A 24,005-nucleotide genomic window follows, 5' to 3' on the forward strand; every position below is an offset into this window, starting at 1 on the left:
TATCTTAATGTTGGTACTCTGGCTTTTTGAGTTTTAGTGAATTTCAAACAGGTACTTAACTCAGAAATGCATTCCCACCCATCTTTCCACAACAGGAAGATGTGTGCTTCCCCATCCTGACTGCAACTACAAAATCTGGAGCATGGTGAAAAAGTCACTTGGAAGATGGGGGGGGGGGGGGGGGAACTTTGGGTAAGTTCAGACATGTTTGGCATTGTTTCAAGGACATTTAAATTGTAGTCCTGTGGTTATTAATAGAATGAGGAAAAATCAAGAAGGAAAGGCTTTTCATATTTCAGAGGTAAAGTATATATTTGAAATTCAATTTAATTCTAAAAATGTAAAGGTTTACTAGAAGATACAACACTGTGTTAATGTAATGTTACATATATATATATATGTTTATCAATGATAATGGTGTAGAAGATCTATTATAGAGAACTTTTCAAAATGCCTAGGTTGACAAAATATCTAAAGCTAGCCCTTTAGTGTGGTATATTTACACTTACTTTAAATCATCATTTTCACATATATTAGAAAAAAGGGACCATCACTTGGATTAACACAAGATTTTACATATTTTATTGGTTGACTGAAGATAACTAATATAATAGGATGCACCAAATCACATATGTAAAACTAACTTTATTAAGTGTTTAAAAATAAAATTGTTACAAGAGTTATGAATATGATAAAAAAAAATTGCAAAATATTAAAAGAAAACTTAGTGATCAAATACAGGAATTTCAAGGACTATATGAAGCATGCAACTCGTTAGTGTAAATTGATGACATTTTCAAGGCATATTTATGGCTACACCCAATTGGATCATTTGTTCTAGCTGGCATAGTAAATTGTACTAGCACTATCCTTGTTTCTTGCATGTAACAAAATTATAAAATTTTTAATATAAATATTCTTCAAGAGTTTTTACTCCCCTTTACATGCAACTTATCGATGAAACAGTGAAATTTGATTTTTTGCAAGTGAGTTTAACAGTAACCTGATTTGTTTCCTGGGTTTTTTAATCTAAGACATTAACCTATTAATTATTCACTTGAGAACAGTTTTCTTTTCTAATAAAACTGCTGTAATGCTCAGGTTCTGGTTCATTTTAAGTTTGTTTGTTTTTTTGTTGTTGTTGTTGTTGTTAAGAGATAAATAGGACTTCTGAAGCTTTTAAAATGTATACTTAAAGAGTTTCAGAAACTTCTCAGACTCAGGGAGAATAGTGTGTTGATGAATTATACTAAAATTTACTAAGATAATTGGGGAGCTTGCAGAAATACAGGATTATTTTAAACTGTTTCTTGGTAAGTACTAAATTGCAATATTGTGTGTGTTTTATTTTATTTATAAATTATGATAATCTTTTAACAAAATCTACTGTGTTTACTAAACCTAAGAGCTTTTTTACTTTCCTTGATAGTTTTATAGCTGTAACCTAGCATGTTCTTTTCCCTGATGTAAGATTTTAATAATGGAAAATAAGCAGATTTGACCCTGATATTACAGTCATAAATTCATTGTTAATGTTCTTCCTCACAGTTTCTTTGCTCAAGTATCCAACTTGTTTGCCTTCTCAGTTGTGTTCTGGTTTGATTTTGAGCACATACACTCTGTAAAGAAACGGTAGGTTGATGTTAAAAATGGTGTCTGTTTTTTTTCTTTTTTATTCTGTTAACTTACGTAACTAACATAAAATTTGAACAAAAATTAATAGAAAATAAATTTTCAGATCCTACTCAACCTTAACTTTTGAAGACTCTAGCAAATGGTTGTTAATCCTTTTTCCCAACTAGCAAGTCCAAGACAGCTACTAGCCATAATGTAAAATTAACTGGAACTGTGTCATAATTAATTGTCATGTATTATATTTGTTTGTAATAAATTCTGTCATGTTTTCTTTTCAAATATTTTTGAATATAAAAACTTGTATTAATTATTTGCAACAGTTTTTAAATATTTTATGTTATTTTCTTTGTTTTTTTTAAATTGCATGTGCTTGGTTATGGCATATATTTAGATGTATAGTTATGGTATATAGCAACTTAGAAAATACATTTTTTTATGCTCATATGAAAAAGATTGGTTCTTCCCTGTAACCTGCCTTTATATTTTGTGTGTATGGTACATGCATATATTAAATCAAAATTAAAAGAAAAAATAGTTTATTTTGTTTTAAAGTTGACATTTCCCACACAGCTAAATGGGCTTTTACATTATTTATCTGAGTAGCTTCTGAAACTTGTATCAAACCATGAATCTGGATAGGAGTAAGACACAGGGTCTTCCCCACTAATAATATTTCTCCAGGAGTAGAACAGCACTCTTAACAGACAATTTACATCAATTTAGAACATTAGTACACTTGTTGTGGTGTGGATACTATAAATAATTTTTGTTTTAGAATTTCTGTTTTTTTTATTATTAAATCTTTAAGAATAGATAATTGGCTAATGCTCTAGTGTCATTGGACTTTATTTAAAAGGACTTGTACAGTTTTTTATATTGGAATACGTCAACACAAGCCCAAGGGTTGCTTATATGATATGTCATTTGCTTACATAGTACATGAACTGTTGAATTAGTTTTGAAAGTATTATAATCATTTGTGTGTGAAATTGTGTTAGAAGTTCTTTTTCACTCGTAAACAATTATCATCTAATGAAATATACAGATTTAAGAACAAAATGAGAAATATATATATATATATATACAAATTTGGGTGTCAAAATAAAACAGTTATGACTAAATGAAAATAATTATAGGGTGAACTGTCCAGGAAAATAAACATAAAGTTATATTACTTTAATAAAATACATAGGTTGCAGAAAAAAACACTATTATTATTAACATTATATTGCATTCTTCTTTACTTTCACATAAAAATTAGCATTAATAATTACAGTTATTGTAGAATAGTAGTAGTTGAATTTTCATCAATATCTGGTTTAAATTTCCATATAAAAAAGATAAAACCTATTCAACTTCATCTCTGCTATAGCTACTATACTGAGTTGGATCACCTGCATCATCCCAATGCTTGAGAGAATTATTTGTGAGAAATTGCAAAGTTTTTAAACCAGCCTTTCCAGTGAAAAAATTGAAGTTAAAATTTTACCTGTCCCAGAATAAATTACTTGTACCATATTTCAGACAGTTCTGACAGTTTAACATGTTTAACATGATCACTAGTTATGTAAACAGTATAATATGATATATTTTTAATGCAGATGTCGTAACATCTGTTAGTAGTTTGTTTTTCTGGAAATAAGTTAAACAGCATTATAAAATGGGTATTTAATTACTGTAGTAAAGAAGTTAGTGGCTTTTGTTAACTAAGCAAACTTTATTATCCCTCTTTCATAACCTAAATTTCATTTGATTTTAGACTCTGTTTTTGATCTATAAAACACAATGCAATAAAACAGACATATGTAAAGAACAGCTACAGCATAGAGTAACTAATACTGTGTCTGCTAATAGAAACAGAAACTAAATGTTGTAACTGTCGGTTTATAAACTAACATAAATAATACTGTGAATAATAGAATGCACATATATGTCTGTGCTTGTATATAAAACCTTGTAACAGGAGTTTCACTATTTTCAGTTTTCTAGGAATTATCATAAAGTAGAATAAGAATTAGGCTACCCTGGGCCATGTTTCTTAGAGAATTCAATATGCTAGTTTTTGTTTTGGAAATGAATGAATATTAATTACCACAGCAAGGTACTTTAATTTTCAAACTGCTTATATTGCATTTATACCATTTACTATCAGTGGAATTCACATATTAGGTAATGTTTGCCTGTTACAATAATCAGTATAAAAAAATTGACCAAAGAAATTGGGTGAAAATACTCTTAATTGCAATATTGATGATCTTGTTTAAATTTGTTTGTTTGACTCGTATGCTGTTAGGATTCCTGTAATCAACAAAGTCTTGAACATACAAGCATTCCCGTGTAAAAATTGTGCAAAAATGTGTTTAAAATGTCCCCAATCAGTAATTCTAGGATTAAGTAGCCAAACAAGGTTTATGTTCATGATTTTCACAACAGGCAGCAGTATTATTGAAAAATTAATTTAAAATGTTGATACTTAAAACCAGGTATCATATTATGTCAATGTGAGTTGTTTAGGGAATTGTTACTGTGTTTTATATAAATTCATCTAAGTGTTTAACAAAAATAAGAAGCTAAAGAAATCCGACACCATTTACCAGTTAAGTATTGAATATAAACTCGCTTGACATGAAGTTTGAAAACCAGAAGTAAAAGTACCAGCCTTGATGGTTTGGACAGTCTTATTTCTCAGTTGAATCTGAATAGTTAGTTTCTTCAAATCAATTGCACAGTCTCCTTACTGACTGCTCATAAAGTAAGTTACACTTGATACAATGGTTCCTATATATCACTGTTATGTAGGGATACAGTCTTTCATTTTAATAGATATAAAAAGATCAGAAACTGACTTTACATGCAACAGGATGTTTTTTTGTTTTTTCACACTGAATCAGATAAATTAATCAAATATAAAATTTTTAATATTACATCGTATTTCTCGATCTTTCCTGATTTCTAGGAATATGAAATGCCTAGTTGTTTCCAAAAAGTGGACCTTCTTCTTCTTCTTTGGGGGCAAACTGGGAAACATTCCAGCTGTTCAGTGAATAATAGTGATGACTAACAATTTAATTTGATGAATTAACTTTCTATTGTGGGGGTTAAAACATTTTTACATTTTAAGCTAAATTAGGATGCTGAATTTTGATATTATCATGTAAACATCTACTTCCCTATAAACCATTGCTGTTTACAAGCTATACAACATGCTACAATCAGATTTTGATAACTGTTTTACTTGCTTATAGTGGTAGTTGTGTATGGTTTCATATCTTACATCTTCAAGAGTTAGCTTTATTATTATTTTTATATAATTCACCATTTAATTTGACAACTTCATAATGAACTAGAAATGAAATGAAAGTGCTTGTTATTTGGCCAGGTTAATATTCCACAGATTGTCATTGTAAATATGCAAGTTCTTACAGAAAGAATGTATTCGTTTTTTTTTTAATTGACGAACTAGTGCTGGTTTGTGTCCTGCTTTGAAGCCTTTCCATATTAGATCATGTGTGCCATTTGGGAATTAACCTCCAACATTTGCAACTTTCTTTATATCAAGCTGCAATCCTTACCAGTATCCTATCTGAAGTTGTGCCTTCCTTCCTCAGTGGGCTTTGCTCTTTGAGAATCGATGGTCTACCACTCCTCCATTTGGCCTTGGTATCCAGGCACAGCTGGTAGAGTTGGATCTGTCATTAGATGATGTTGCTGAGTCCAATAATCAGCCCATCTCTTCATGGCTCATTACCATCCACACCTGTGATCTTTCTTTGAGTCATTTGAGGAGGATGGATACTCCCAATTGGAAGTTCTGTTTTCTCTTTGCCAAACATCTTTTCAAGCCATTCTTCTGTTCCCATTTTTATGGATGGTTCTAAGTCTGGTGACTCTGTGAAATTTGTCATGGTTTATTGTGGCTCAATGGTTGCTTCAGTTTCTGTGTTCACCACCAAGTTGTATGCCATTTCTCTGGTCTTGGATCACATAGAAGCTAAGCACTACACTATTTGTACTACTTATACTGACTCTCTTAGCTCTCTAATGGCCCTGGAATTGCTTTGCCTGAGTTCTCACCCTGTTCTCATAGATATTCAGAAATGACTGGCCCTATTTTCTCTGTCATTCATTTCTATCCAGTTGTCAGGATATCTGGCCATGTTGGTATTCATGGGAACGAGCTTGATGATACTGCAACTAAGTCCGTCTACTCTGGCATTTTCACGGCTGTGCCTGTCCCTTATATGGACTGCAGTCCTGTGATCAAGGCATGGCTTTGCATCAATTGGCAGTCAATTTGGGATGAGCAAGTTCATAACAAGCTTTTCCAAATGAAACCAACTATTGTTCTTTGGCTGTCTAGTTTCTGTAAGGATCAGAGAAAGGAAGTAGTCTTGTCTAGACTATGCATTGGTCACAGTTTTTTTACTTATTGTTTTCTTTCATGTGGGACTGATCCTTCGATGTGTGCCCTTTGTGACACTCAGGTTTCAATTGCCCACCTTCTTACTTGCATGCCATCATTACAAATGTGAGTGGTGGCACCATTTTACTTTAAGAGTTTACTCCTTACATTGAACAGTGTCATTTGCAATGGTGACACAGTCCAGCTTGATTGTGTTTTTAGATTTTTGGGAGCCATTGGCCTTTTTCATTTTATTTAATTTTTTACCTGCTTTTTAGGGCCTTGTTTAGCTTGTTTTCATTTTACTTTTTTATAGAGATTTACTTTTTTGTACAGATAGTTTTTGCTTTTTTCAGATATTGCTTTGTGCCATTAAACTCGAACCAACCAACTCAAAGACTTCTGTTACTAATGGGTCCTAGAATGGCTGTTGGTTAGTATATTGGACTGATGCTATAATTCACACTTTGAACATTTATATGTGGGTATGTTAAGAGTCAATCCTGTTATTCTGTTAATAACAACTGCTATAAACTGTAGGTGCTGCTGGGTTACCTTTCATCTGATCCACAGTTCAAAATTATAGACAGCTGTGTCTGGATTACAGGGGTCTTTGACTTGGCCATTTAGCCCATTATGTATATAAGGTATCATTTAGGTGAACAAATAAATCTATCACCAGTCGGGTCATTGAGTAAACCTTAAAGTATATTAGTCTCTTTTATTGTTTGACTAACTTTCTTCAGATATTCAGTTTATCTAGTGCAATGCTTGATAATATTTGGTGTAACTTAAACAATTTAAGCTGGGAAAGCTACTACTTTTGCATATAATTGTTTTTAATGAAAATATACCTAAGAGCCTTACAGCATATAGTAATGTTTCAAAGTTCAGAAGATAATCTATAATATTGTGGTATGTATTATTGAGGCAAAAACTAATTGTTCATGGAGCAATGCAAAAGATCCATAGAATAACAGGATATACAACAAGTTTTTGAGTTTGAGAAAGAAAGAGATTGGACACAAACCTACAAAATACACAACTAAATACTCTTTTATTCACACAAAACAACTGAAATAATGTGATAGGGCAAAGGATGGCACCTTTACTATGTTATGTCTTTAAAGTTTTAAGAAGTTATTAAGATGTTTAATAAATAGGTTACAGGTTAAACTTGATGATAGTATTATTGTTTTAAAAGAAAGGACTTAAGCTTTATTTATGAAACTGAAAGCTTGAGAGAGAGGGAGGGCTAACTAAAATGTTTTAGTATTGTGTACTAAACTCTAAGATACTAAATTCTCAGGATGTGTGTGTGTGCCAAAGGTCAATCCCTTTGAAACATATGGGAGGTAATAATCTTGAGATATCACCTGACTTACCATTGGAGGACACTGCTGTCAATGTCCTTGCACAACATGTAACATTAAAGCCATATCCTCCAATGGGTGAAATAGGTCTTAGCTTCAGAGAATGACAAAGGAACAAAAGCAGCTAGAACAAAATAAATTAAGCAATTTCTTGACCATGTTATTTGAAAACACACACAGAATAGCTGATAAATTGAGAATAATACTATATTAAAATAAGAAGATAGAAAGTCATAACATGCTTATATACTATAACATAAGCCATTTTAGGCAGTAACTTAAACTTTGATCCATTCATTGTGGTTATCACTTATAGGTGTCAGACTTTTTTCTTCTTTACACTGTGGCCATGCCATATATGGGATTTCATTGACGTTGTAAAGAGTACTGATGAGAAAAGACAAAAAATGATTGACCCATTGTTTGATAACAATGCTTTGGTGCCTCAACAGTCATAAATGCCACTTACCAGTTCACATGGGAAATTTAAAAATGAAATCCCATATATGGAACAGCTGCAGTGTACAAAAGTAAAAAGTCTAACCCATACATGTGACAGCTGCCGTGAACAGGCTAATCTCTCAAATGATGCTTATTTTTCTGTAAATATTAATTAATTTGAGTAGTTTTGAAGGACTTTAATAAGATAACAAAGAATTATGTGACTGCCATTCTTACAGTATTAATTTCATATCTTATTTTGCTTTTCTATAATTTTTTGTTAGATTAAATCTATTACACTGATTCTTTTCTGTAAAATTCATTATTTTACTGTGATGACTCACTATACATTTCTGAACTGTGATTATGAAATTGAGATATTTTTGTTGAGGTTTTATATACTCTTGATTATAACATAATTGTATGTTAAGTCAGTACATTAAACCAACATAAACAGGATTATTCTGCTATGCAAACAGTTCTTAATCATTTTAATCAAAAGAAAATAATTTACATTTTCTCTTGCATAGAGCATGTAAAATTTCACAGAATTATGAAGAGCTACATCTGAAACTTAATCACATCCAAGAAGTGCTACAGTTGAATGCATGTTCATTTAAATTTATAAACGCCTTTATATTGCAGAATATATATTAATTAAAAATCCCTCACTTGGTATCCAAACAACTTATTATAGTTTATAGGCAAGAAGAAATGAAAAGAAATATTTCAAATTCATTACCCTCTAGTGCAATTGAAAACCATTTTCACGGCAGTGTCTTAAGTTCCGATAGTAACAGATACCTAGAGTTAGATACAAGATTTATTGAATTAAATGTTTTCCATGAAAAGATTGACTAATTGAAATGAAGAACTTGTATAAAACATCAAACTGCCTATTCAAGCTCGAGTGTATTGTAGTATCTTCTCAAGCAATGTGATATTTCTGTTGGTCCACATTAGTTCAGTATAATAGCTAACTCAAAATAACTTTGCATTTCAAGAAGACTTCTTAAATACAAATCAGTTAAAATTTGTTTGTTTTTAGGCATATCTGCATCAAATATGTCACCATTTTCAAATTATGTAAGTTACACAACCTAAAAAATAAATAATTTATTATCTTATTTCTCTTTACAAGCAAGTAAAGAATTTTGAGATTAAAACATGTAGTCTTAAAGAGCAAAATAATTTTTGTATACTTAATATCTCAGTAACTGTATGTATATGTGTTGAATAGGCATCATTCTTTTAGAATAACTCGGCACCAGATATTCTATATGTATACGGTTATGCTACTGGAGTGATTCCAGGTAAGTAGTGTAATGTTATTTGCCACAACCTATACAATGCAGGACATAAAAATGGTAAACAATAAGAGTTCATACTTCACCTTTTTGAAACAGTATTATCAAGAAATTGTATCTTCAAACTATTGTTGTGTTTCTTGTAATATCTTTCTAATCCTGAAATCTATAGCAAGATTTTCACTATTTTATTTGAACAGCTAGAGAGCTTAAATGAAAAATTTGATTGATTGTAAGAAAACTGAATTTTTGTTTCCTTTTATTGTTATATCATGTTTCTTTTTTTGTGTATTTTAATTCTCTTCCAATTTTTCAGGTTTCATCCTAAAGAGTTTTCACTAAAAGGATTTCCATTCTTTTTTGCAATGGCAATTTACTGTTATGAGGTGAGATCAGTATTCAAGCATTCTGTACAATTTAAATCTTCTTTATAAACATGACATTTAGCAACTCTTCAAGTAATTTATAATTACTTGTTGAACAAAATTAAAAAATTACACAAAAATTGCTTTTATTCATCTTTCACAAATAATAATAGTAATGTGTATCTTTTTCTTTGCATTGGGTCTGAATCACATATAACTGAGTGAACTTTAGTTTTGTTTCAATACTCATGGGTGCAGGATCTAATTCATGGTACCACTGTGGTTGGGGTGTGGCTAACACATTATTCATATGGTTTTATCAAGTCTCCTCCAAAGCCAAAATTTGGTTACCTCATTTTTATACAATAGTATAACCACAACAGTACCACTATAATTATGATATAATCACTACGTGCATGTTGTAGTACAAATATAATACACTATTATAACCACAACAGTACCACTTATAATTATGATAACATATAACAACTTTCCTAATTTTAAGGAAGAAAAACAATAGTTTGAATGTAAAATTAAGTATATATATTTTCATAAATTCTGATCACATTTACTATATCACATTATTATTTGAAACAAGAATACATAAATTTATAAAATCTACCATTTAACTCACCTAATAAATTAGAATATTGTAAAACTGGTATGAATGGAAACCTGTCTAAGATAAAGTACAAATAACATACAAGTACTTAAATGTTGCTTTGAGTTTGTTGATTGGCCAGATAACAAATACACACAATTTTTGTAAAACAATTTTGAGAAATCAGAATAATTTCATATGTTTTGTTTGTTTGCATTACTATTTAACAAAAGAAATACCAAATGTTTTTTCTTTTGTATTCAAACTATATTTTCACTGTCATTCCTTATCAAATCTAATATGACATTAAAACAATAAATGATGTCTCCTAATATGCATGCAAATCACAATTTTTGCATGCTTATGATCTCTTTCTCTTTATTATATACATGAAAATTTGTATTACTTTGGTTGTATATAAAATATCCCAGAACAGGGTCCATTCACCAAAAGTCTGATAAAATTGTGATTCGTGAGAAATTATGCCATTACTTGTAGAATCTTTGCTGCTGAACAATATCAAGAAGGTTTATTATCCCACAGAAGTTAGTCACTATGTGCCAACTCTTTTTTTTCTTAGTTTTAGCTTTATCATGGCCATCTTGTAGGAAAGGTTTTTGTACTGGATAGGAGCAATTCTTATGTCCTTTGTATACAATAACATATCCCATGTAATGCATTGATTTGTGTCCTTGATTGTTTCATAGTATTTCTCACAAGATGAAACTTGCTTTCCTGGTTTTAGATATTATTACTTATATTCATTGGCTTAGCGATCTATAAATACTTCTTATTCAGTCTGTTGTTACAAAGTTCTATAAACTGAACTTACTTTAACTTATTATGTTCTTTCCTAGAAGGTAAATAAACTGGAGACTAGGTAAAGGCCAAATATATATTTTAAAATTAAGATTAATGGATTTCTAAGAAAAATAGTGTTTGTGCTTTTTTCATAATGTATTTACAAAATATATTAGAAAAACTGCACATAATATTATAAATCAGAGTTTGCTCAGGTTATGAAAATCAATGGTTTTTATCAAAATGTCCTGGAAACAGCATTGAAAGTCTAACCCCACCACTTCCACTTTGATGACAAACCAACCAAATTTTCCATAAAACGATCTCTAGAAAAAGTGACTCCTGAAATGGAAATATGCTAACTTGGCAATGCTGATCAGTAACAGGCTTTGAACTGTGTACCACTATATGCATGCAAACAGGTGTCACATGACTATTGTTGGAATAATATTGTTAGTGTAAAACAATTTGAACTCGTTTGGCAGAGGTTTAAAATCATAATATTGTTGATAGAATAAAGAACATGGACATTTCAGAATCCATTCTTCAGCATAAACATTTCAAAAATACTTCAAAACATTTCAGCTTATGTTCTTCTTCATTTATTATATAATGTTTGCTAATAAAAACAGAAAGAAAGAAATGCAAATCCAAATGGCAACAATATAATAGCATGAGTGTCATAAACCTAACCATGTGCATGAAATAGTCAAATATCTGCCATTAAAGACAGCCCATTAGTTTATACCTGATCAGATCATAAACCTAACCATGTACATGAAATAGTCAAACATCTGTCATTAAAGACAGCTCATTAGCTTATACCTGATTAGGTCATAAACCTACCCATGTACATGAAATAGTAAAATATCTGCCATTAAAAACAGGATGGCTGGCTACTTCTGGCCCTGGAGTCGGTCAGTCATACTTGTCAGCTCTTTCTCGAAGCTGCTCAGGTAGGCTGGTTGATCAAATTGGAGAAGTCCTTCCTGCATCCTACCCAATACCTTGTGCATTTGGGTGTCTTTTTTAACACTCACCTCAGTCAGGCCCAACCTTCTCCTCTCCAACTCCATTCTATGGAATTGTCAGTTCACTATGCCCTATCTGATCCCTCACTTTCTGCACGTGAGGTTCTGTCGCTTTGGGGGATGCGGTCTTCTATGACACCACTAATCCCCCTCAGCCATGTGCTCCATTCAGTGGGCTGTGCACAATCCCTGTAACCTTGCTTGGGATTGGGATCCCTTTGATGCTTCTATAAGACTTCTTCCTTCCCTTGTAGAAGATCTCCTTCGATGGTTGGACAAGACTCACACATCGGCATGTGTTCCGCTTCCTCCTCTTTGTTGCCTATTTTCTTTCCCTCTATTTCTCATCTCTACCCATGTCCCAATCTGCATAGACTTCTATGTCCTATGCATTCCCTTCATTGTTATATGGTCTGCACAGCTTCCTTCCGTAGTTCCCATTCTTGTCTCTTTATCCCATGGCAATCCTCTTCATCCAGAGATGTTACCAATTGGGTTCATTGTTTGACCCAGTTGGCTTATTCCTTCTTGTCCCCTTCCCACCATACTTTATTCTGTGTTACCTCTCATCAAATCTGACACCACGTCTTTTCTCTCGCTTCTTGTCTTTGGAGGAAATCCTACAGTTAGGCATGTGGACCAACCTTAACATGTTCATCTCCCATTATTTACATCATATCATGGTTTTGGCTTTCTCAGGTTTTAAGCCTTCTACCTGTGGCTGTACTTCAGACTTCAGTGTGACTCTGACACTGTGTAAATCTTTATTAATACTTTCCTTTCTTTCAGGGGCCCATTTTTCATGTGTTCATTACATGAATTCCACTCTGTGGCGAGTGGTGCTTGACCAGGTGTTCTTTAACTCTAAATCTGCACTTTCCTTTCCATGGCTTTGCATGCTCACCTCTGAGATGGGGTGTTTCACAAGATCACTTGTAGGTGTACAACCTTGTGATATTTGCTTCTAAATTGGCCCGTCTTGGACCATACCACCCATGGACTTCATGGGTAAAGCAGAAGGGGATAGCTGCCCATCCCTGCCATGCCTCAATTTAATAAATCGGTATGGTCTGCTTTTCAAAATAGGGTTTTGTGATCACCCATTGCACTGTCTCAGGTGTCAACTTTCCTCTGGGCTCTCCAATGCATTCTCAGCCCTCCTTTTCTTCTAGCAGAGTATGGAAGTCCTTACCAGTTCCAAGCCACTGGGATGGTCGACCATGGAGGCACTCTGCTGGATGGGTTCCACATAAGATGGCTATAAACATTCAGTTCAGAGTAGGACAGTGGTGTTCTGCCAGTAAAGATAATGTAATATCTTCTGATCTGTGATTGACCATACAACAGAGTGAGACATCAAAATGCAGCTCATCCCTTCGATTGGAGTCCTTCATCCTACCCTCGTGTGGATATTGGTACCCTGCAGGCTTGTTTTGGATTTTTAGTGAACCAATCAACATAAGTCCTCATACAGGTTTAGGGTTGTCTGTCTTCCTTCCTCAATGTCTCCTTCTGTGTTGTGGGTCACAGTAGGGATATGTTGGATTTATTTCAGTTTTATCCTTGGCTCTCTCTCATTCTCTCTTATTACATCAATGTTATTGCCTTTTGGATGGTCCTGACCTGTTTCACAGTCACAGAAGTTGATTGCATGTGATAGACTTCCTTTTGATACCAGATGTCAAATTCCTGGATATATAGCTTAGAGCTAATTTTGTGTAATACCCAAGAATTGGAGTGGTTCTCAATTCCTCAATTCTTGGATTTGAGGTGAAAATGTTATGATCCTCATCCTACCCTCGAGCGATGTTGGTACCTTGTGAGGATATTTTGGATGTAGCTGACTTACTAAGTGATGCATCCTTGTTTACCCAGTTTTCTTATTGTGTGATTGAGTTAGTATATTTTTCTCTGGTTTGGATCACTTTCCTACCACATTCTCTCTCACTCAAAAGTGCTCCTCTCATTTTCTGCCATGATTTCTTACACATTCCACATATGAGCAAAGATTATACCTGGATTAGAAGTGGTGTGGTTCCCCTTTACGGATCTTCAGATCTAACGCTATCATCTACAGAAGTATCCTGTGGATGCTTTCGGGGTGTACGTCTGTTCTTCTCTTGCACCGGTCCCTCCTCCTAATCAGTGGGTGGAGTATGGCATATATGATCCTGTTAATTCAAGCTTGGGTGTTGCCTTTTGGACTTCTTCAGGTTGATCAAAAGGATTATCCACTTTGGTGTTGCTTTCTTTCGTAAATCTGGTTGTTTGAAATGCATTGTTCTGTGGTTGCTGGTGGAGATCCTATCACAAAGATGTATATATTTGCAGTCCAACTGCCCTTGCCACCAACGGGGGATATGAGTACCATGGCCTCTTAAATCCAGCCCCGAGTTATGGAACCTCAGCTGCGTGGTTGGGGCTGGCCCATCATAATTACTTGTGTAATATTCCACCCTTTTCACTTTTCTGTAGTTCTGGGTGTTATGGAATTTATCATTTTCTTAATATGAAAATGTATTTCCAAACACACTTACCTCCATTGACACTCTCCCTCCCTTCCTCCCACTAAGAGCCAGCATGGTGAATGGCATGTGATAAAGTTTTGCAAATTAGATATTACCAAGGGAAGTCAAGTATGGTATAAAGACTAGAGCAAGCGAACACGATGTGTAGATGGCAAAGATGAAAATCGAGAAATAACTACATGTGTCAGCGGAGGCAAGTATGTTTGGAAATACATTTTCAGATTGGGAAAATTATAACTTTAATACAGAACATAGAGAATTTGTAGTACTAATTATGTTGAATTACAAAAACTTTAATACAAAGAATAGAGAACATGTAAATTAATTATGTTGATTACAACTAAAGTATTTTGAAAACAATTTTAATTAAGAACAAGTATCTGTTAAGGTTAAAATAAATCATCAATGAAACCAGCAGTTCTAAGTACTTGTGGAAATGCTTCCCTACGGGCAGCTGTTTGTGCTAGGAATTACCAATCATAGTATTAAACTGTAATGTTTTTTATAAATACCGTTTATATAATAGTTTTTTAATAACTTCAGTTTCTCATTACTACATTTCAAAATTACACCAATAAAGATATAATCAAACCCTCATGTACAGTGCTGGTGAAAGTCATGTTCTTGTTGTAAGGAGAGTACTTTTATTTAAAATTGTGGTTGTTATAAAGAAATGGTTATTGCACATACCACAGTAATGTTTCTAATTGTCTGAATCTTGAATACCCAAAATGTAAAATGTTTTATGGATTTTTTGTTTGTGGTGCCATTCAATAGATGGCACAGGAGTTTTGGATATATACATAGATGCTGACATACCCACTACGTCTATTATAACAAGATGAGAAATCCATCTTCCAGATTGTGAGCAATTAAAATGAATTATATGATATATAGACCACATCCATGTACATTCTGTCATCACAGAACATGTCTGTAAGCATTGACTCCCAGAAAAAAAAAAAATATATATATATATATATGGTACTCAGTGTAACACAATATAGGATACGTTAGAGAACCTGAAATGTCACCTTATGTATGTATGAATAATCACAGACCAACATCAAAGACTGGAATATAAAAAATTATATGTCCTTATATTCTGTGCTTAGACTAACAATCACAACATCAACTTTATGGACACCATTTGATTTCAATAGAAATTTAGACATGAAAAGAAAACAATGGAAGCAAATTTTAACTTCTTCATAACTGTCAGGTTACATTTAGAAATAGGAGCCAGTTATTGAACATTAGCCAATGAAAATCAAAATTTCTAACTAGTATAATAATTAACCAAACACTTTAATAAAACCTAGTTAAAAAAGATTCCAAATTTCTTTATTTTGCTAATAATTAATGGCCAGATTTATAAAGATACAATAAATGCTAATCATTTTTAGTGGCATTATCCTTGCATTCTTACATAAGCTCCATCTACATGTACATTTTTAATTTAGTTTAACACAAGAATGATTTAGTATTATTATCAATATTAGTGAAACATGGTTCAAAGGGCAATAAAACAGTAAAATCTCAGTATAAATACGTGTATATTGTTATGAGTGTAAATCTATTAAGGACAAATAAATGTAGTTACATGTTACAGTTTGAAGTCATTCTGGAAAGAAAAAAGGGTAATTTAGTTTTTTCAATTTTTTCTTGGTGGTTATAAGGTTGGTCAAATTGACCAACCTTGTATAAATATAGAGTAGAGAAAATAACAGATAAAATATAAAGTTTTACTGAAAAAACGTTTGGAATTTATTTAGGAGGTTTCAGAGATTATGCAAATAAAATTTGAGATTTTTGAGATGAAGAAAAGTATTTCTAATCTTAATGTGGAAATCACTTGGCACTCAGACTAGTATATAGAAATACTATATATATTCATGGACAAATCTTTAGTAAAAATACTCCATTAAAAAAAATCTGATTTTTGTGTACAAAAGACTCGTAATGTTTACTAAAAGTCTGCTAAGTTTTGTGTAGAAACACAAAATGTATTAAAAGTTATAGTATGGAAACTATAACAAGTACAAAATGGTTAGAAGGACAGTTAATTGAACTGACTTTGTTGCAAGAGTTAATAAGGTATCTTTTGTTAAAATTTACTGTGCAAACTTAGATATTATTATTATTGTTTCTTAGGGTGCTGGAATGATTCTTTCTCTTGAAGCTTCTTGTTTGAAAGGAGTTCGACATTTGTTTAATAGGTATGTGCTTATTTGTTTAGTTTCTCTTAAGACATTGCCTGTTTATTTGTATGTCAATTAAGTAGTTTCAGTATTACTAACGTATGAGCTTTTGTACATTGTAATTTTGTAGACTTCATATATTGAATACCATTAAACAGTTGTAAAGACATTATGTTTTGGTATTTGTAGCATAGAGTATTCTTTCACAGTGTATTCAGCAACCTATTTATACAAATAAGTGATAGTTATAAGGTTTTGTTCATTACTCCATGATATTTATAAGTTACATGTACTGACAGTAAAATTGATTGATGTTGAAATAAAAGATTTAAAATAATCATTCTTTGGATGGTTTTATGTAATCTTTTCCTCTCGTAATGTAGTATTTTAATTTTTTTTTAATGGCAAAAAAATGATCATTACTTAAATTAAGGACACTTAACTTTCAGTTGCACTAATCCAATATGAGAAGGTAAAAATTAGTGTAGGAATGTAATATTATCAGTGTAATTGTACATGTAGTATATATCAGACCATGTAGTACAGGAACATAATGTTATCAGTATACTCGTGCACATGTTCTTTTACTGCATCTACTATATCTGAAGCCAACTCAGTCCAAAGACCAACCATGTTGTTAGAAAAATAAAGTAGTCTTGCTGACGATGACTCCTATCTTCCAAAATTTATATTTGTGTCCTCTAGTCTTAGCATTTTCACCATTAAGTACAAAAAAATTATGCATCAACACTATCGGTTCTCTTAACAGTATTAAATAACTCAATCAGCTCCTCCTATAACTTCTTTTTTCAAGAGAAAACAAATAACTGAGCAACTTGTCTCCTAGGCAGAACAAGTATTATCCACTCATGAATAACAAAGGCAGCTAGAATGAAATCAGTGGCTTCCTTGAGCATGTGTTATGTGAAACCTTTAAATATACAAAACAAACACTGAATTCCAAAACACACTTACCTCCTCTCACACTTTAGCTCTATCTCAATGAAAGATTCTCTTCTTGGCTCATCTAAGCCTTGGTACGAATTCTTCTTCACTTGCTGCAGTCTTTATACCCCACTATATCTCCCCACCTACATCAGTGTGCCCTCTATACCTGATCCGTTTGTAAGCTCCTCGTTATTCTTTCTTATTCATTTTTTCTCAATGGCAAAAATTTTGAAGATGGTCTTACGTGTTTCTCACCAGTGCTAATACTAAATTTGCAACTGTTCTTTTGAATTATTTAAGTTTATTGTTTATATTTTTGATTTCACAATAAAAAAATTTGGGAATGTTTTTCAAATATGAATACTCATGTTCACATCTCAGACACAGTCCTCCAATGCCCCTTCTCTACCACCTCATGAGTGTAATGTTGCCAGGGCATCGGAGGAGTGGGGCACCTTTTGCAGAGGACATACGGTTTCTTATATGCAGAGGGGTAGTCATACATGCAGTCTGATGCTTTTTCTCCTGTTGGCTCTGAGGCTGAGTTTGTGGTAGATCAATGGCAGACTAGTGAGAATTTAGACTCTATTTTTCCAGTACCTTCCTTTGCTCAGACAGCTACTCATGGACCTTGGATGGATATTCTGTTTCCTGCACCCTTTTTACAACTAGTTTGCCACATTTGTAATGTTTTGAGTATATTTCATGTGGCTTATGAATCTTCACATTCTTTATTGGGAGAAACTAGTTTGTTTGATTAACTGATCCTTCCACCTTTGCCAAAAATTGCTGTAAGGAGAGTTATACATATATTGAGGGAGGGTGTTGCCATGCCTTGTTCTCATTTATTGGATAAGCATGCCTTGGCTTTCCATCACCTGGAGAACCTTTATTTGGACTCCCAGAGGTTAGACCCTCTACTTCATATTTGGGACTCTAGACAAGATGCCACCATTTATCTTAATCAATCTTAGTTTTCCAGAATTTGTCTGTCCCTTACCACAGTTTTGCATTTTTTATCTTGTTTGCAACTGTTGTCTGAGGCCTATCATAGATCCCCTGCTCAAATTTTGGAGAATCTTAGCCATTTATTGACTTCCACTTTTACTTAGGTTATAGGCTTCTGCTCTCATCTTGGTATCTTGGTTGGTTTGTTGCTGGGATCTTTAAGAGAGAGAGATGCCTTACTGGAGGGTGTTTGCCTTCCTACGTCGGTCCATAGAGATCCTGGAGAAGCTCCTTTTCTCAGATACGCTATGTTGCGGAATTCCAGACTCCATGGAATCTTGAGTAGACGTGTCCTGTCTACATTTTTCATTTTCAACACTGGCTTCTCAACTATTCCACAGTTCTTCAACAGGACAGTTTACTTCATCTCTTGTTCAAATTTCCATACATCCTGCTTTGGTGCATGATCTTACCAGTGGGGATCCTTCTCCAGGGTGGAGCACAGATTTCAGCATTGGTGACTACTTTATGGGGTCAGGTCACAACCCAGTTTTAACTTAACACATGGAACAGGCAACAGGAAGTAGTTAAATTAAATCCTCATTACCAACCAAAAAGTAAATATATGAGATCTGAAAAAGTTCAAAACGAATGATATGACTTAGAAAAGGAAGTAACAGTAACACGAATATAACAAAGCAAAAACTAATAAAACTGAACTGATGAAGAGATGTTATACTATACAGGATATATTAAATATATAGTAAGAGCTTAGACCAACAGGAGGTGAAATGTTTAGTTGTCATTACACTATAGTGGTTCAATATTACATAAAACAATTTCTAAGAAATTAAAATGTAGATGTGAAGGTTTTAAGAAGGTTATGATATTCTGTAACACATTTAAGCCCATATTTGGTTACACAAATGTTGTTGAATCTCCCACAAAACCGAATGAATTTGATGACATGTTCAAAATGCAGTTTGAGGAAATTCATTCTATTGTATCTAATAAGCTGTGGGTAATTAACATTATAAATGTTTCAGCTTAGTGAAAGCTGTCAAACACGTCAGTGTAACGGAATATGAAGGACAACAAGTATCTTATATGTTTACTGTTAGCTTTTTTAACCTTCTCTATAGGTAAAGTTAATACTTTACTATCATTTCTAAAAGTATCTTACATTTTTACTGTTAGTTTTTTAACCTCCTCTATAGGCCACAAACTCAACACACCAAGAACAGAGGAAAAATCATCAACCCAATATACCAAGAACACAGGACCCAGCAAACTGTAAACCAGTATGTTGAATCCTCTGTTCTTGGTGTGTTGAGTTTGTGGTTTTACAATTTGCTGGGTCCTATGTTCTTGGTGTGTTGAGTTTGTGGTTTTACAGTTTGCTGGGTCCTGTGTTCTTGATATATTGGGTTGATGATTTTCCAGTATGTTGAATCCTCTGTTCTTGGTGTGTTGTGTTTGTGGTTTTACAGTTTGCTGGGTCCTATGTTCTTGGTATATTGGGTAGATGATTTTCCAGTATGTTGAATTCTCTGTTCTTGGTGTGTTGAGTTTGTGGTTTTACAGTTTGCTGGATCCTGTGTTCTTGATATATTGGGTTGATGATTTTTCTTCTTGTTGAATTCTCTGTTAGTTATTTTACTAGGTAGGTTATTTATTCTTAGGTAAAGAGGAATACCATGCATGTTTTAAGTCCACCTACATGTACTGGTATTAGTATTAAACTAAGTTAACTGTATACTCATTAGTGTGTAACCTTATTGGAAGGTTGGTGGTTAAAAGACTGAAAATTGAATGAAACATTTTGATGTTAAATCACAAAGAACAAGGATTGCTGTTCTTAAAGGTAACTATAAACAACAGTTCAAAGTACTTGTCAATAGCATTGATATTACCTTTAGTTCAAAATATCTAATAATAATCATGATCATTTTGTCAGTCTAACATAGTTGTTAATTATAGCGTATGTACACTAAAACGTGTGGGTGGGGAATGTTTTACCCTTCCTATAATCAGAGTTGAGGGTTGTGCCTTTTTTATGTTAGGTGCTTGTGTGTATACGCTAATGCACCTCATTTGTCATTGAAGTAAATATTTCTTTGTGCCACAGGAAACTGGAGTTGAGCATCGGCCCTAGGTGTTTGTAAGATACAGAAAGGACTTAAATAACTACTAGTTATTTAAGTCCTTTCTGTATCTTACAAACACCTAGGGCTGATGCTCAACTCCAGTTTCTTGTGGCACAAGCAGGTGACAAATTTTCCTGGACAAGATGCCATTCCATCGCATATTGACCCCCAGTTATTATCTGGTACCCATTTTGTAACAAAGTAACCTGATACAAAGTTTGGCTTAAAGTGTCTTGCTCAAGGACATAATGATTACGTGTGGTTGAGGTTCAGACCTACAACCTTTTCATAAAAACTCTTTAGCACTTACCACTAGGAAACATTGTTGCAAATATATCATATGTTTATTTTTCTTTTCATTATATGCTAATTGCTTTAAAATTACAGCATATTTGTGTCAGATTTTCTTTAAAAAAAGAAAAATTTTTAAAAATTGCTAGCCACTTCCTGTAAATAATAACTGTACATTTGAAAAATAATTGTGGGATGATCAAATTTTTTAAAATGATGTATATCCTATGAAACAGTAGATATCTCTACTTTTACTATTGCGAAGAATGAAAATCTTGTCTCGTATGAAAATAATCACTATCAAGGACACCCGCATAAAAAAATTAGGGGGTCAAGTAACTCAAGTTTGAAAAAATTATGAAGTACAAATACAAATAACATTACCTTATGATTTTTTAATAACATAGAAGAATAATTGTGCATATTCAGTTGTTTTTTCTTTTTGAAAATCCCAGGGGGGGGGGTGACATTACAAGTGCCTAGAATGTTTCTAGAATTAGATATTTTCATAGCAGTGTAATTTTGCTAACATCACCCACTGATGGAAGCCTGGTATCAGCTGAGCAGTTTCTCTAGACTTGGATCTGCTTTCAAAATTATTAAGTGAATATTTCATTTGCTCAGCAATACATTATTTAATATATAGAGATGTTTGACTTTTCCATTAGAAATTCATTTAAGAAAAGGATAACTGAGGTAGTTTGTGGTATTCATCTTTATTTAAGATATATAAATACTTGTGTTTTGAATCATTTTGTGTTTCTCCTTGTAATCATATGTAGAACTTTGGTGTGTGATATTTTGAATATCACACTGGTAATATGTGAACTATGTAATGGACATTAAATTTAACTGCTTTTTTAGCCACTTGATAATTTATTTGAAAATTGAACTTCTATTTTTAGATGTGAAATTGACATTTTTGCAAGTTTGAGTATTTGAAAGTTCAAATGATGATTTTAAACATATATACTTTAGTATTTATTATAAAGCTTTTAATTTCATTTCAGATATTTTATCATTACAATTTCTTTTTCAACTGCCTTGTACATAGCCTTTGGTGTTTCAGGTTATATGGTAAGTGAAATTTTTTGCACTCTATTATACAAATATTTTCTCTATTCCAAAATGAATGGAAAAAATTCTTCAGAAAGCCATTAAACAAGAATTTTACTAATAGTTATTAAATTTATTATTATTTCAAACATAATCCTAACTCAGTTACTAATAGCAACTGTTTTTCTTGATCATTGACCATAAGCTCTAGTAGTACAGTAGTTCCAGCTGGTAGCTCATGTTCTTACTGGTCCAGTCATTCTAATTGTTAACCTATAGACTCTTCAGGTCCAGTAGTTCTAATTATTAACATATAGGTTCATACTGGTCCAGTAGTTCTAATTATTAACATATAGGTTCATACTGGTCCAGTAGTTCTAATTATTTACATATAGGTTATACGGGTCCAGTAGTTGTAATTATTTATGTATAGATTCTACGGGTCCAGTAGTTCTAATTATTAACATATGGGTTCATACTGGTCCAGTAGTTTCTAATTATTTACGTATAGATTCTATGGGTCCAGTAGTTCTAATTATTAACATATAGATTCATATTGGTCCAATAGTTCTAATTATTAACATATAGGTTCCTACTGGTCCAGTAGTTCTAATTATTTACGTATAGATTATACGGGTCCAATAGTTCTAATTATTTACTTATAGATTATACGGGTCCAGTAGTTCTAATTATTTACGTATAGATTCTACCTGTAGGTTCTACTGATTCATTCATTCTAATTGTTAACCTGTAGGTTCTACTGATTCATTCATTCTAATTGTTAATCTGTAGGTTCTCTGATTCATTCATTCTAATTGTTAATCTGTAGGCTCTACTGGTCCAATCATTCTCATTGTTAGCCTGCAGGCTCTACTGATTCATTCATTCTAATTGTTAATCTGTAGGCTCTACTGGTCCAGTCATTATAATTTTTAACCTATAGGAACTACTGGTCCAGTAGTTCTTATTGTTAATCCATAGGCTGTACTGGTCCAATAGCTCTAATTCTTAATGTAGGCTCTACTGGTTCAATAGTTCTTATTGTTAACCTAGACTATACTGGTCCAATCATTCTAATTGTTTACCTGTAGGCTCTACTGGTGCAATAGTTCTAATTATTAAACTATAGTCTGTACTAGTCCAGTCATTCTAATTGTTAAAACTGTAGGCTCTACTGGTCCAATCATTATAATTATTAACCTGTAGGCTCTACTGGTCCAATCATTCTCATTGTTAACCTGCAGGCTCTACTGGTACAATCATTCTAATTTTTAACCTGCAGGCTCCACTATTCCAATCCTTCTAATTGTTAACCTGCAGGCTCCACTATTCCAATCATTCTAATTGTTAACCTACAGGCTCTACTGGAGCCTGCAGGTTAACAATTAGAATGATTGGAATAGTGGAGCCCGCAGGTTAACCATTAGAATGATTGGACCAGTAGAGCCTGCAGGTTAACCATTAGAATGATTGGACCAGTAGAGCCTGCAGGTTAACAATTAGAATGATTGGACCAGTAGAGCCTGCAGGTTAACAATTAGAATGATTGTACCAGTAGAGCCTGCAGGTTAACAATTAGAATGATTGGAATAGTGGAGCCTGCAGGTTAACAATTAGAATGATTGGAATAGTGGAGCCTGCAGGTTAACAATTAGAATGATTGGACCAGTAGAGCCTGTTGGTTAACAATTAGAATGATTGGAAACTATTGGACTAGTACAGCCTAAAGGTGAATTAGAACTATTGGACTAATACAGCCTAAAGGTTAAGAATTAGAACTATTGGACCAGTAGAGCCTATGTGTTAACAATAAGAATTACTGGACTAGTACAGCCTGTAAGTTAGCCATCAGAATGATTTGACCAGTAGAGCCTGCAGGTTAACCATTACAATGATTGGACCAGTAGCCTAAAGGTTAAGAATTAGAATT

The 24,005-nt window shown here is 33.0% G+C and overlaps 1 protein-coding gene across 1 annotated transcript in view; it reads left to right on the forward strand.

Moving 5' to 3' along the window:
- The window catches only part of LOC106469086 (amino acid transporter AVT3B-like), a 103,222-nt gene that overhangs the window by 49,109 nt on the left and 30,108 nt on the right, over window positions 1–24,005 (forward strand). Inside the window, exons 5-8 of the mRNA XM_022397495.1 lie at window positions 1,549–1,632; window positions 9,475–9,544; window positions 16,639–16,703; window positions 22,030–22,096. Coding sequence (XP_022253203.1) covers window positions 1,549–1,632; window positions 9,475–9,544; window positions 16,639–16,703; window positions 22,030–22,096 — 286 coding nt within the window. The remainder of the gene's footprint in view (window positions 1–1,548; window positions 1,633–9,474; window positions 9,545–16,638; window positions 16,704–22,029; window positions 22,097–24,005) is intronic.

The sequence above is a fragment of the Limulus polyphemus genome, unplaced genomic scaffold (assembly GCF_000517525.1).
Source record: "Limulus polyphemus unplaced genomic scaffold, Limulus_polyphemus-2.1.2 Scaffold3291, whole genome shotgun sequence".
Lineage (NCBI taxonomy): Eukaryota > Metazoa > Arthropoda > Merostomata > Xiphosura > Limulidae > Limulus > Limulus polyphemus.